At 33.5% G+C, this 15,473-nt stretch overlaps 1 protein-coding gene across 2 annotated transcripts in view; it reads right to left on the bottom strand.

The window, feature by feature from the left end:
* The window catches only part of FMR1 (fragile X messenger ribonucleoprotein 1), a 111,212-nt gene extending 98,182 nt beyond the window's left edge, over window positions 1-13,030 (bottom strand). The window contains exons 1-6 of one of the 2 annotated variants that reach the window (XM_053699148.1): window positions 12,732-13,029; window positions 9,221-9,273; window positions 8,690-8,783; window positions 8,541-8,573; window positions 7,110-7,181; window positions 5,571-5,719 (exon numbers count right to left, since the gene is read on the bottom strand). In XM_053699148.1, the coding sequence (XP_053555123.1) occupies window positions 5,571-5,719; window positions 7,110-7,181; window positions 8,541-8,573; window positions 8,690-8,783; window positions 9,221-9,273; window positions 12,732-12,782 (452 nt within the window). In that variant the 5' untranslated portion in view covers window positions 12,783-13,029. Of the gene's footprint in view, window positions 1-5,570; window positions 5,720-7,109; window positions 7,182-8,540; window positions 8,574-8,689; window positions 8,784-9,220; window positions 9,274-12,731 lie in introns of both variants that reach the window. The other variant, XM_053699149.1, reaches the window with a different exon arrangement.
* Window positions 13,031-15,473: the final 2,443 nt, after the last annotated feature.

The raw sequence follows: 15,473 nt of genomic DNA, 5'->3' as shown, positions 1-15,473 counted from the left end.
TTTAGTATAGCAATGAACTATTGGAGAACAGTCAAAACCGTTAGCTTACAATATATATATATATATATATATATATATATATATATATATATATATATATATATATATATATATATATATATATATATATATATATATATATATATATATTAGAAAGTAAGTTATAGCATATCTTCTTTAGAATAGATAAAGTCCATCTAACATATTGTTTCGGAAATAGGATTTGTAATGCTTGAGGAAAAATATATCTAAAAGATAGTTTCAAATATAATCCACAGCTTAGCAGAAATAAAGAGATAGCATGAGGCTGTATATTTTGTCTGTAATGTTTATTTATTTATTTGTTAAATTAATTCCATTAATCCATTCACAATGTCATGCTCTCATAGAGGTTTCTGAATGATTATTGTTGTCATTTCATTAATAAGATATCACATATTCCCTGTTTTGTAGTTCTCAAAACTAAATTGTGCTTGCAGAAATAGCAAAATGTTATAAAACAAACATTTATTTTCCGATTCAGATACAACATACAATATTAAGCAACTTTCAGATGTACTTCTATTATCATATATGCTTCATTCTCTTGGTAAAGGAGCAGCAATGCACGACTAAGAATTGGCTAAACACATTGAGTGAGCAAGTGGCATATATGTGCAGCCATCAATCAGCAGCTAGCTCCCAGCAGTGCATTGCTGCTAGTGAGCCTACCTAGGTATGCTTTTCAACAAAAGGATAGTAGAAAACAAAGCAAATTAGATAATAGAAAGACATTAAAAGTTGTTTAGAATTGCATATTCTATACTGTTCCTTTAATCCCATTATTCCCATGCAATTCTATGTATACACCGAATAAAGCCCTTAAAGAAATAGTCTAGTCAAAATTAAAAACTCATGTAGGGCTGCAACTAACTTATTTTAATAACCGATTAATCGGCCGATTATTTTTTCGATTAATCGGATAAAAAAATAAACACTTTTTTTCACCTATATTTAAAATAAAATCCACATACTGAGTGTTATAAATATAAACTTCCGACTAAAACTTTGCATTAAAACAACTGTTGGTCCAATTTTTTAAGCAGCAGAACAAATTGTTATAATTAAGCAAAACAAAACCACAAACTGTTTGAAAAGAGGTAGAACTACGAATAGGTAAACTACCATTGTTTATAACATTCTGTTATTCACTCTTTCAGAAACTTTGCATTGAAATGCAAAAATATCAACATGTCCACATGCTCCTGGCTGAGCGGGCTCTCTTTTTTGCAAGCTATTTTGCCTGCAGCAGAGAAGAGGTACTCAGATGGTGTTGAGGTGCCTGAGATGCATAAATAGGGTTTTGCCAATTTCACCAAGGTGGGCTATTTATCTTTGTTAGTTCCACCAATGCAAGGGAACTCTCGAAGTAAACCTGGACGTCAGTTTAACATAAAAATATCTTTAATATCTATATGCAGTGCCCCAAGGCAGAACATAGTGATCTGAGATGTCATCGCAGAAAATGCAGCATGTCTGCAGAAAGACTAGGACACAAACAGGAACTGTTAGTGATTTAGTGCTGCTCCACATTAGGCTGTTCACTTCAAACAGAGCTGTTCTCTGACTGCACTGTGTAAGTTTTCCTTTTTACAGTTCCTCCAGAGCAACATGCTGTTTGAAGTGAACAGTCAAATATGCAGTAGCGCTGCAAAGTAGTAGTGCATTAATTGACTGGCTCTCAGAGATCGTTTCAAGCCCGTCCCCTAGCCCTTCAGTCTGCAAAGCTGTTTTTTTCTGAATGTAAAACGTTAGTATAAGGAATGCACCTTTTTTTAGAGTCTGCAGCTAATTTGCAATGCATTTTTTAACTACTGCACTATATTATAAAATTTTAAATAATGCTTTATTCTACAGTTAACTAACACATTACAGTTGAACTGGTGCTTTAGTGTAACTGCCTAATTTAAAATTGAATTTTATTTAAAAATGACCTGCAGAAATGTTTTCACTAAAAAAAAATCTCATCGCAGAAAGTAAAAAAAAGTTCTGCCTCTGGGAGTGGTAAATAACCATCTATAAGGTTAGGGGGAAAATATCTAGTACACTCTTAAAATAGCAGATATATATGCTTACAGAGGTTGAATTTGGTACATATTCCAATTAATTAAAAATAGAAAAAAAAAAAAAAAAAAAGGGGAAAAGGGATAAAGACTATATATCCGTAAAAGGACACAGCCTTACACATTTATCTATAGAGTACATATAATCAGCAATAGCAAGCGATCCGCTAAAAATTGTGCAAACAGGTAATAATGGCATTAATTCATATAACAAATGCCATCAATCTAGGGCTAGGTGTAAATAACAAGCTCAGCACTATATCATACAAAGCATAGTCACAAATCACCTGATTATATATAAACAATCCAAATTGCAAACCAACTAATCGATTATGAGATTCGTTGACAACTATTTTCATAATCGATTATGCCGATTCGTTGTTGCAGCTCTACTTTCACGATTCAGATAGAGCATGCAATTTTAAGCCACTTTCTAATTTACTCCTGTTATCAATTTTAATTTGTTCTCTTGGTATCTTTATTTGAATGTAAGCATAGGAGCCGGCCCATTTTGGGTTCAGCACCTGAGTAGTGCTTTCTGATTGGGGTCTAGCTGTAGCCACCAATCAGCAAGCTTACAGTCAAATAACGATACCAAGAGAATAAAGAAAAAAATGTTAATAGGAGTAAATTAGAAAGTTGCTAAAAAAAAAAAAAAATTGCCTGCGCTATCTGAATCATGAAAGTTTAATCTTGACAAGACTATTCCTTTAAGGGTTTTATTCTGCGTACATAGAATTGCATGGGAACAATGGGATTAAAGGAACATTATAAAATATATAGACTAGACTATTCCTTTAAATTTCAAGGAGATCAATGAATAGAAGATTGTTTGGAGAGGAATAGACTTGCACAAGGAGGAGCAAGGAGTAAAATTAAATTGAAACATTGTTCTTGTTTTAGTTAAATAAAACCATTTTAATGGTTAGTGAGGCAATGATTATTTGTTTCCCATTCTAATAATGCACAGCTGAAAAGATTATCACATATGAATGATTATTAAACTGAAGATAGTGAATTATCAAATTATTGAGGAGGTAACCTATGTATTTCTAATAGTATATAACTAAATAAGGAAGTATTTTATATAACTGGAAAAATTATCTGAAAAGTTATTTTAAAAAAAATGAAACCTAAAAAAAAAGAAAAAAAAAAGAAAAAGAATAAGTAAAATGTTAGCGTCTATAAAACAATAGAAGCTGCCATATTGTAACTTATGTTACTTTCTCTGCTGTGGCCAATTGGGCACAGTTACAAATAGGTAACTAGGGTGTGCAGCCAATGGCTGTGTGGAATATAAAAATGTTCTACACTTCTAACAGGAACAGAAAAGCTCAGCATTTCGGAATGGAATTACAGGAAAAGGGTAACAAAATAATGGATAGTATATTGCAGTTTTTTTTTTAATATATACTATTCATCATTTTATATTACCATGTCAAGTGTTTCATGTCACTTTAAGTAGAAAACAATCATTTTATTTGAGTCTTACTGTCTAAAATAAATTTGTATATCTGGATACTTTGCATGAATATTTGCTCACAAAATCAGCTTACATATCAGAAACCAGCTTAGTCCCCCCCCCCCAAAAAAAAAGGGGAGATACATCTAAATCTGTTTTGTGCCAGTGCAAATTATCAATTTTAACAGAACACCAGTTATTCAACAGTCTATCTAAAGCAAAGACTATCTAATTAATTACTTGTATTTGAGATCATTTATCTTTTTCACTTCTTTATTCCTATTTCCTCCTTTAATGAACCAGATTTTCAGTGCAACGGTAATATAATAAAAAAATAAAACAGTCAAAAGTAAAACTAAGCTAAAAAGAGAAATATGATTTATAGCTTGTACTACCGGGAGTTAGCTGAACATATCTGGTGATCCAATGGCAAGAGACAAGTATGTGTAGCCACTAATCACCAGATAGCTCCCAGCAGTGCATTGTTGCTACTGAAGAAGAGTACATATGTATTACAAGAAAGGATACTAAAGGAACAAAGTAAATTATAATGGAAGTCAAAATGAAACCTGCAGAGATTCACAAAGCATGGCATTTTAAGACCCCTTTAATTTTACTTCTATGTGCCTTTAAAGTATTTGTGACTTGACAAACCCAGATGAGGGGGGCGCAAATAGAACCTTAAAGGTATGCTCTAACGCCCATGTTTAGAGTACACTAGAGATCCCATGTGTGCCTCCACTTCCCTTGCTGGCCTCCAAAAGTCACACCTTAAATTTAGCTTGGGACGCTGCATCCTTTCTAGGTCTTGCTACTGTGAAATACAAATCTAACTTTTATTGTGTTATTATATAGTGTATGTGTGTATCATTTTTTTTTCATATATATATATATATATATATATATATATATATATATATATATATATATATATATATATATATATATATATATATATATATATATATATATATATATATATATATATAATTTATATTTATTATCATCATTGTGAATATATTAAAGGGGAGAATATTCTGCAATACAATGTCCATTTAGCAAAGCTTGGTTTTGCCAAATTAGATTATTTTATTTTTTCCTTACAGGATTTCATTGTCCCCATTCATGTCAACATAGTCCTGTACATTTACATGGTATGAAGGTGCATTGTTTACAAGTATGCAGTAACAAATTAGTCCTTATTTATTAGAGGGTAGAGATATACTGTAAATACAGGGTAGCCTATAAGCCTACCTAGGTATAGCCTTTATCAAAAAATATCAAGAGAAAAAAGCAAATTGGAAAGTTGATTAAAATTACATGCCCTATCTGGATCATGAAAGTTTAATTTGGACTTTTACACGTTTTTATTTTTTTATTTTACATACATTTGAAATTTTGTCTATTTGCTGCCCCCCGCGTTATGCGACAGCAATGAGCAAATCAGAGACTTATATACTAGAAGTAATAGGAGACAGTGCATCAGAATGTGCATATAAAAAGATTGTGCACAATTTGATAATATCACTTAATTAGAAAGTTGTTTTTCTTTTTAAATTGTGTGCTCTATCTGAATTAAGAAAACTATGGACTTTAGGGTCTCTAACATTTCTGTGGAAACAGGTTTCTCAGTACATTGTCTTTCATAAAACTGGTACGATTCTATAACAGTATCTAAAGTTTCTAGCAAAATGATACATGTGTATTATGCAGTGTAGCCACCAAAAGTTCTACTGTTCATCTGTTACTCATATTGATATAGGTTTTTCTCAGATCCTCAACTATGCGGACCATAATAAGCAAGTTGCTTTGTGCATAATGAACCAAAGTCACACTTCAAAATGCTAAACAAAATAAAAGAAGTACACATTGACAACATTTAATTTCATAACAGCTGTGTATGTAATTGCACAAATGTTTAAAAATGTACTAACACATCTATATAGAAGCAGTGGCTATGGCACCCTATATAAGCTACTATAAAATAAAATAGTTTATGCACTTACATTTGCCGTAAATCTTCGGGTACATCTAACTTGATCTTATGGAAAGTGTTTTCTGTTGCAGGCTTATTGGGATTCACCGAACGTAGTCGTTCAATAGTGACAATCTCATTATATGTAGCATCACAAGCTGCGTATTCTATAACATAAAACTGACAAACATAATTCATGTAGAAAATAAGTCAATGTGCTTTGCTTATCATAAGAAAAACTAGCAGGGGAATTAGTGTGTATGTATATATATATATATATATATATATATATATATATATATATATATATATATATATATATATATATATATATGATTTAAAAGGGACATCATGATTCAGATAGAGCATGCAATTTTAAGCAACTTTCTAATTTACTACTATTATCAATTTTTCTTTGTTCTCTTGCTATCTTTATTTAAAATTCAGCAATGTAATGCATAGGAGCCGGCTCATTTTTGGTTGAGAACCTGGGTTATGCTTGCTTTTTGGTTGGCTAAATGTCAGCCACAAATAAGCAAGCACTATCCATGGTGCTGAACCCAAAAAGATAGCAAGAGAAAAAATAAAAATTAATAGAAGTAAATTAGAAAGTTGCTTAAAATTTAATGCTCTATCTGAATCATGAAAGAAAAAAAAAATGTGGATTTAGTATCCCTTTAAGGAAGCTAAATTTTGTAAAACAAAATTGCTGAACAATCTAAGATGCTGTTAACAGAAAACTAACAAGAACAATCAGTCAGCAAAGATGCATAGTGATCTTCAGTCAAGATATAATACAATGATCGTCCAACATTTGAAAGAGAAGCACAAATTGATATTGATATGTTCATTCCCTTTCTATGTTGGCGCAGTGCTGATATATGTATTAGCTGTTTATTGGTGCTATTAAGTCTATATACTTATTTTTTCTTTGATTTAGGTGTATAAACCCATTGTAGTGGTCCATACAACGGAGAGATAGAGGGGCACAAAAAAGTAAAATTTAAAAAAAAAAATTGAAGAAAAAAAAAAAAATACACAAGTTTTTTGTTTTTTTGTTTCTGGTGTTCCTAGGTTAAGGATACATAATTCTAGGTTTACTAACCCTTAACATTTTGAGTTTGTCTATAAATTAAAACCACTAAAAGATTTCAAAATGAAAAGTAACTGCATGTTTCTGCACAACTCCTCCAAAGGGACAGATTGCTTCCTGGCTGATAACAACTACACATCCCACAAGCATAAACACAAAACAAATTATTTTTCAGCAAGGGAAATGTGTTTTGATGCAACAAAATATAACTTGAAATTTCCACTTGAGTGACCACACTATTTCCTAAAAAAGATATACTAAAAAAAAAAAAAAAAAACACACACACACAAAACTAAAACCTCCTCAGCAATGTATTTATGTTTTGTTTCTCATTCCCATCCACCTCCAAATTTTTACAATTAGGTACTTTAAATGTTTTTTGTTGTTTTTTACAATTGTTCTTTATTAGTTTCAAAATATATCAAAACACACACACATATATAACATAAAACACGATTAAAATAGACATATTCCTACCTCACCCTTTATCATTCGGACTTTGGCAAGCCACCAGCAACATGGTTCTTTTTCATTTGCTCTTGAGTAAACCTGAAAGCATTAAGAAAATAAAATGGTGTTTGTGTTTTGGTTTTGTTTGTAACCCCCCCCCCCCCAATCCAGCAGATTTCATCAAAAGGTAATAAAAAAAAATTGTGCTTGTTTGGAACTGCAGCCCTGGTTCAAACAGATGAGCTGTTCCACTTACAAAGTGATAACTCACTACATACCTACAAAATGTCCATACATACACTTAATGTACATATTTTACTGGAAACAAATGCACAGACATAAACAAAGATCCCACTACTGCACATTATGGAATGCATGCAAATAGGCACTCCTGCAGTTACACTAGCAGTATTAAAAAAACTCTTATTTACGGTCATCCTTAGTATAGTATACAACCAACTGTTGCCTAATAATTTGATGGAATGGTATAATAATAAATAATTACTTCAGTAATATTCTCTCTCTCTAGTGGGGACTAGTAACCTTTCTCCCCGACTAGTAAGCTGCAGGTATGTATATGTATATGTATATATATATATATATATATATATATATATATATATATATATATATACACACACACACACACATATACATACATACACACACACACATCATTTACTCTCCAGACAAAAGAACAATGAAACTTAAATAAGTACAAAATTCTAAATCTAAGCAAGCGTGCCAAAAGATCAGGTATGAACAAAAACCATACAGTAAATGTTGGAATTATCAATAATGTAATAATATTTTGGTTCATTTGAAAATGTTGAAGTAAATCAGATCCAAAAAGTGTTTTGGTATTTCTAGAGTTAAAGCAAAATCCAAAATAGAATTGCTTAAAAACAACCAAGGATCATTAAAGAGACTTAAAGTAAACTTATCTATGGTGTTTGTCAGCACTTCACAAAATTTGCATACAAAGTTTATGTTTAAGGAAATAGAATGCACTACAACCTCTCTTGAAAAAGTGGAATCAACAAAAAATTTAAGTTATTTTACAACAAAAGCAAGCCAAATAAATTATTTGAAATGCAGTTTTATTTTCTGTCATATGGTATGCACAAGTAAAATTTGGAGTCTAATATCACTTTAAGATCTTTCAGGACAAAATAACCTATACGGTTTAAATATCTTACTAACCAAACCTGCAGCTTTCACTTACACCCTGATAAAGGAACAGATAGATATCCATTAGCCTCATCATGCAGGGTTGCAAGTAAGAGTGGCAGTTTAGCCCAACTACACATTAAAAATGCTGGTATGATGATGATTATGTAGAAGACAGAAACAAAAAAACAAACAAAACAAAAAGAGTGGTTTGTAAAAATATCACAAGATTTATCTTCAAACATTTTTTTTTATTTTTTATAAAAGCTAGCATTCCTCACAACCTACCATGAAATCATCTTCGCCTTTGACCCTCAAAAACTAAAAGAATAAATGGAAAAGACAATTCATTATCTGTGTATAGTGTTAGTACATTATAGGTACAGTGGGACACACCGCTCTATATACCAATTCATCAAATTTAATTAGCTACTTACCTCTACGTCATCACTTTCATTTATGTCCTTATTATAACCTGAAGGAGGCGGAAATCTTACATCATGGAATGGAATCTGTCTCTCTGGCTGCCAGCTGCAAACACAAGCCAATCACAGAATTGTCCAGTGTATTTCATTGCAACAGCTACCAGCTTACGAACAATACATAGACTGAGTTTAACATACACCACCTAAAGACTAGATGCAAAAGTCTAAAAAGACTGTCACTACAATATATTGAACAAACAAATGGTGCCAAACATATTCCTTACACCAGGGTTTGACCAATTTATTTTAAATTTAAGATCCAGAAAAAATATTGGAGAAGCAGCCAAATTATACATTTGCATATACAGTAAAGGAATAATGCATTTTTTTAATTAACTAAACAAATATACTATTTATACACAAACCCATATTGTGTAACCAATCAAAAAAATTAAATAAAAAGTTAGGGCATTTTTTTTACTGTTTCAGTGTCACATTATCCTAGTACTTCTGGCTTCATCTGTTCTGAAACCAGGTACTTACTTATTTTCGAAAGCAACAGTTATGGAATCTTCATGTACATCTTTTACAAATGCCTACAAAAGATGGAAATATTTTTTATTATTACAAAAGAATAGAATATGTATATATTGTTGACATTAGTAACTGCCCCTCCACCACAAAAAAATAAATGCTAATTTAACATTCAAGCTCAAATTATTTTAAAATTAATTTCCCCTCAAATAATGGCCAAGACATTCATGATTTGTCAAAAATTCAGCCAGCAAATAATCAAAATATATTATCTACTTTGCTAGAATGTACTATGTACACCAGTATTATACAAGCAGCAAAGATACAAAAGAAATAAAAACATTGCTGAATAACATAACACATATAAGTGAATATAGCTAAAAAAAAGCACCTTCTAAAATATATCATAAAATGACAGACAGCATTAAAGGAATGGTTTAATCAAAATTAAAAACTGTCATTATACAGATAGAACATGCAATTTTAAGCAACTTTATAGTTTACTCCTATTATCAATTTTTCTTCGTTCGCTTGTTATTCTTATTTTAACGTAAGGTTATGAGCCGGCCCAATTTTGATTCAGCACCTGGGTAGCGATTGCCGATTGTTGGCTACATTAAGACACCAATCAGAAAGTGATACCCAGGTGCTGGACCAAAAATAGACCAGCTCAAATGCTTACATTCTTGCTTTTTCAAATAAAGATACCAAGAGAACAAAGAAAAATTGATAATAGGAGTAAATTAGAAAGTTGCTTAAAGGGACATGAAACCCAAAAAATGTATTTCTTGATTCAGATAGAGAATACAATTTTAAACAACTTTCTTATTTACTTCTATTATTTAATTTGTTTTATTCTCTTGGTATCATTTATTGAAGGAGCAGCAATGCACTACATGGGTGAGCCAATGACAATCGGTATAATATATATATATATATATATATATATATATATATATATATATATATATATATATATATATATACATACATACATACATACATACATACACACACATGCAGCGACCAATCAGCAGCTAGAACCTAGTTTCTCTGCTGCTCCTGAGCTTTCATAGATAAACCTTTTAGCAAAGAATAACATGAGAATGAAGCAAATTAAATAGAAGTAATTTAGAAAGCTGTTTAAAATTGTATTCTCTATCTGAATCATGAAAGAAAAATTTTGGGTTGCATGTCCCTTTAAAATTGCATGCGCTATCTGAATCATAAAAATGTAATTTTGACTAGACTTTAAAGGATGTGCAAGGCAGGGAGCTTCCGATGAGGCAAGATATTTAATTTAAGGATGTGGAAGAGAGACAAGAAAATGCTGTAACTGTATTGAGCTGTGGGTGGTAGAAGCTATACAGGACATAGCAAGGATGTAGAGGATATAGTTGCACAACAAACACTTTAGGGAGGATGGTGCTCATGAACATGCATGCTCAAGAGACTGCATAATGCATTTGTGAACTTGCAATGCTAGAAAATAAAGGACCCAAAACTCTTAAAAAAAAAAAGAAAGAAAAGAAAAGTAGAGCATGCAAGACATAGCAGGTTTAGAGGTAGAGCTTGAGAATTTGGAAATGTCTAAATGCTGCAGTTAGTATGGGGTTCTTAAGAAAAGATGCTGGCAGAACTGGGATGCTGTATAAGAGTAACTTTTACTATCCCTGCAGGCAAACCGGTTTGCAAGTAGTGAACCTGTCTGCCTGCAATCACCACTTGCAACGGTTTATTGCAGGGCGAAATTTATCATTGCACAAGAGGATTCTTGTGCTATGCCGTCCCCTGTTCCAGCGCAACCAATTGCACAAGAGCGGGGAATGTCCATCACCCCAAACAAGCGAGTGTCGATGGTGATTGATCTTGTCACTTCTGAGGTGGCAGAGAGGAAAAAAGAAGCAGTTTTTGATTTTTAAACCAGTGGAAGCAACCTGCTCCACACATAGCTGGAAAAGCGAACACAGCTTGATAAATTTACTGCGAAGAGCGAGTTACAATTGTGTTAATGGTTTGGGAGTTCTAATGATGCCTCTATACTGCATTTAAAGGCCCACAAATGTGTAAAACAAAAAATACTCTGAGATGTATGCAAGAAATAGTGCAATACTACAATGATTTATGTGTTTAAAGCAGGGGTCGGCAAATCTGCTTAAAATTTTGGAGCCAGAATGAATATTTATTAGCCAAACAGTGGTATCTATATATAGATTTATAGAGAAGAACCCAAAAAGTTAGGAGCCAGTGGTTTAAAGTCAAGCCCTGGTTTAAAGGGATATGTAACACAAAAAAAATATTTTGTGATTCAGACAGAGCATACAATGTTTAAAAAAAAGTTTCAATTGTAATTCTATTATCAAATTTGCTTCTTCCCATGGTATTTTTTGTTTTTAGAGATACCTGAGTAGGTGTCTGGAGCACTACATGGCAATAAATAGTTCTGCCATCTAGTGCTCTTACAAATGCATTACATTCTTGCAAAACTGCTGTCATATAGCGCTCAGGACATTTGTACACTCCTGAGCTTACGTCCCTGTCTTTCCATAAAAGATACTAATAGAACAAAGAAAATGTAATACATGAGAATTAGAAAGTTGTTTAAAAGTGTATGCGCTATATGATCATGAAAGAAAAATATGGGGTTGAAGACAAAAGTTAAATTCAAAGAATTAGCCATAGACAAGACACGTGTATCCGCCAATCAACAGCTAGTTCCCAGTAGTACATTGCTGCTCCTTAGCCTACCTAGGTATGCTTGTAAACAAAGGATACAATAACTATTTAAATGCCTTTTAAAATGGTACGCTCTATTTAAAACATTAACGTTTAATTTAGACGGTCATAACAATATATGATTAATAAACAAATGGTAGAATTGCAGTAGATGTGGGGACTATATGAAGGCTACTGGTACTTAAATAATGAAGTTTCCTAGGTATGAAGTTTCCTAGGTATGGTAGATGCATTGAAAAATGCTAGAAGATGCAGATAGAAGGAGCAAAAGTAGTGTTTTAGGAACAATCAGACAGGGGGTTATGGAGTTTAAGTTGGATGCTTTATGCTGAGATGCAGGAGGTATCAAAATATTTGAATAAACCAGTGATGCTAGAATAACCAGAGCATGCTGTAGGTATTAACAGATGTAAAATTATGGCGGCATCCTGAGATGGTTTAAGGGTGTGCATGTACGGTCTGATTTATAGGCACATTTAAGGATGCTATATCAATGGTCAGTCTGCGGATGCTGAGGCTGTGTAAAGAGAAAGGATAAGGAGATGCTGCGGATACAGGAGATGACCGTGAGTTGGGATTGGAGCGAAAGTAGTACACAACCTGCAGCAGGTGGAAAATGGCAGTGCCGCTATTGACTGGGAATCGTGCTATGAATGGAGGGAGGGCAGTATGTATGCAAGTCATTATCCGCGGCATGGCTCAGAGACACAGACACAGGCCCGACCACGCAATCAGGAACCCCACCGCAGCCTGGTCAAAATCTTGCAAGTGGCATAGGCCTCACCTTGTAGAATGCTCCATTGGAGCCCCGCACCTCCACCGCCAGCTCCTCCATATTGATCGTCACGATCCCTGGTTCACGGTTAGGGCGCTCCCCGCAGGCCTCTTTCTCCCTTGTCAGCACTCGTAGCCCAGCATGAGGCCCGCCGGGAGCTCCTCCCCCTTCCCCGGGAAATGAAACCGAAACGGGCCCCCCACCTGGCAAAGGATTCCCCTTCGCCCGCCTCGAATGTAAACATTAAAACCCGGTCACGTGACGGAGGCCGCGGCTTCGAGCACGCCCATTCACAAACACTAGGCGCAACCTAACTTGACAGGGCTGTAACGTCATCCAGGATTGCCAACAGGGATAGCCAATAAAATGTAGAGGGACTATGGCGACTTCCAATCGCGTGCTTGCATTTTTTTATTTCTATCTGGTGTGCCATCGGGTTTTGCGAGCTGACGTCAAGCACCAGGGGAGGTGGGGCTTGGGTTGCCATGGAGGTGTAGGAGCAGACAGGGGTGTGGCTGAAGAGCGGGTACAGTCAGTGGCGGCAGAGGAGCGCGAGGGTGGGAGAATGTCTTGTCTTTTCTTCGTTCAGGGATGGGATTATTGAAATTTTGTGTTTCATCAAAGAAAACGTTTCCACTTTATTGTAGCGCGAACCGCAATTACGAAAAAATTCTCGTTACTGTAACCGCCGTATCAGACGGTGGGGCTAATGAGGGCTCTAAACACTGGGTGACCTTTAGTGCCCTTTCTATTTCTATATGCAACTAAGCGCGCCAGTGAGAGAGTCTGATAATGTGGAATATGCTTATGGGAAAGCAGTTTTTTTCTAATATTCACATTTGAAAGAATACGGAATACATTCATATATAAAAACCTAAGCAATGTTTAACTAAACATTTACCCACCATTGTGTAATAATTTACAATGTGTTGAAACTTTCTTCATGAAAAAGTTATTTGAATTTAATTCGAGACAGGTTTTATCTTGGGCATATAAATGCAAAAACATATTAGAGAATTTTGTTATTGCAGTATTAAAACAACTTTGTTTAATCTAACCCATTTATTAAATTACTCGGGGACATACTAAACTGCATATTGGGATGACTGGCTGCAATGCTTAACACTATCAATAGGTGTCAGTATACTTTTTACACACATTCATGGTAATGACTGCTGTCACTCAAAATGATATTTTCTGCAGTGCTTGATACTAGGTTGCATAAAGTACTGTAGTTGCACATGTTTAACTATTCACTTGCTTATATATATAGATATACATACACAGTTGTATAATGGAATCGTAAATTATATAGAAATAGAAAAATTACACAATACTTTTGAAGGACTACATTACTGATTTAATATAGCACATGTATGTAAAAAGCACCTGTTTTGATAGGAATCTGGGAATAGATGTTTTAAACATGGGGATTATGGGTTACATATGCTAATGAAAATATTTGTTTTATTTCTGATAGGAATATGGTTATAATTTATTTTTAGACATTGGGATTATGAGTGCAATATCATGGTTACACTTGCAGAGGAACACATTTGACCTGTTTCTGATAGGAATATGGTTATAATTTATTTTTAGATGGGGGTTATGAGTGCAATATCATGGTTACACATGCAGAGGAACACATTTGACCTGTTTCTGTTAGGAATATGGTTATAATTATTTTTATACATGGGAATTATGAGTGCAATATCATGGTTACACATGCAGTGGAACACATTTTACCTGTTTCTGATAGGAATATGGTTTATAAATATTTTTATACATGGGGATTATAGGTGCAACTGCAATATTATGATTACACTTGCAGAGGAACACATTTGACCTGTTTCTGATACAAATATGGGTATAATTATTTTTCTACATAAGGATTATAGGTGAAATATCCTGGTTACACATGCCAATGAACATATCCTGTTTCTGATAAGAATATGGGTACAATTATTTTGGGTGGAATAGCATAATTAAACATGCCAAGGAACATATTTTACCTTTTCCTGATGTAAGCATGGGTATCTATTTTTATAAATGGGAATATGGTTGGAATAGCATGGTTACACATGCCAAGTAACATATTGGACCTGTTTCTGATAGAAAATGTGTATAAAATATTTTTCTATATAGGGCTTATAGGTGCAATTACATATGCAAAGTAACATATTGGACCTGTTTCTGATAAGAACATGTGTATAATTTTTCTACATAGGGATTATGGGTGGAATATCATGGTTACACATGCCAAGGAACATATTTGACCTTTTCCTGATGTGAACTTGGTTATAATTATTTTTATACATGGGGATTATAGGTGGAATAGCATGGTTGCACATACCAAGTAACACATTTGTCATTTTTGTGATAGGAAGATGGATATCTTTTATTTATGGGAATCTTGGATGGACTAGCAAGGTTTCATATGGGGAGAGCAAGATCAATTAAGTATCGTTTCCTTCATTTTGGGACATTGATTGCACTCAAGTTTGGAGATATATATATATATATATATATATATATATATATATATATATATACTTTTATAGTTTTCTTTTATCTAGAATATATATGTATTGCTGATCTATCATTCTTTCCTTGTTAACCTCTTAATGACCACAGCACTTTTCCATTTTCTGACCGTTTGGGACCAAGACTATTTTTACATTTCTGCAGTGTTTGTGTTTAGCTGTAATTTTCCTCTTACTCATTTACTGTACCCACACATATTATATACCG

The sequence above is a fragment of the Bombina bombina genome, chromosome 1 (assembly GCF_027579735.1).
Source record: "Bombina bombina isolate aBomBom1 chromosome 1, aBomBom1.pri, whole genome shotgun sequence".
NCBI classification, from domain to species: Eukaryota; Metazoa; Chordata; class Amphibia; order Anura; family Bombinatoridae; genus Bombina; species Bombina bombina.
The sequence above is the reverse complement of the archived record's forward strand: the minus strand, read 5'-3'. Positions and strand labels throughout refer to the sequence as shown.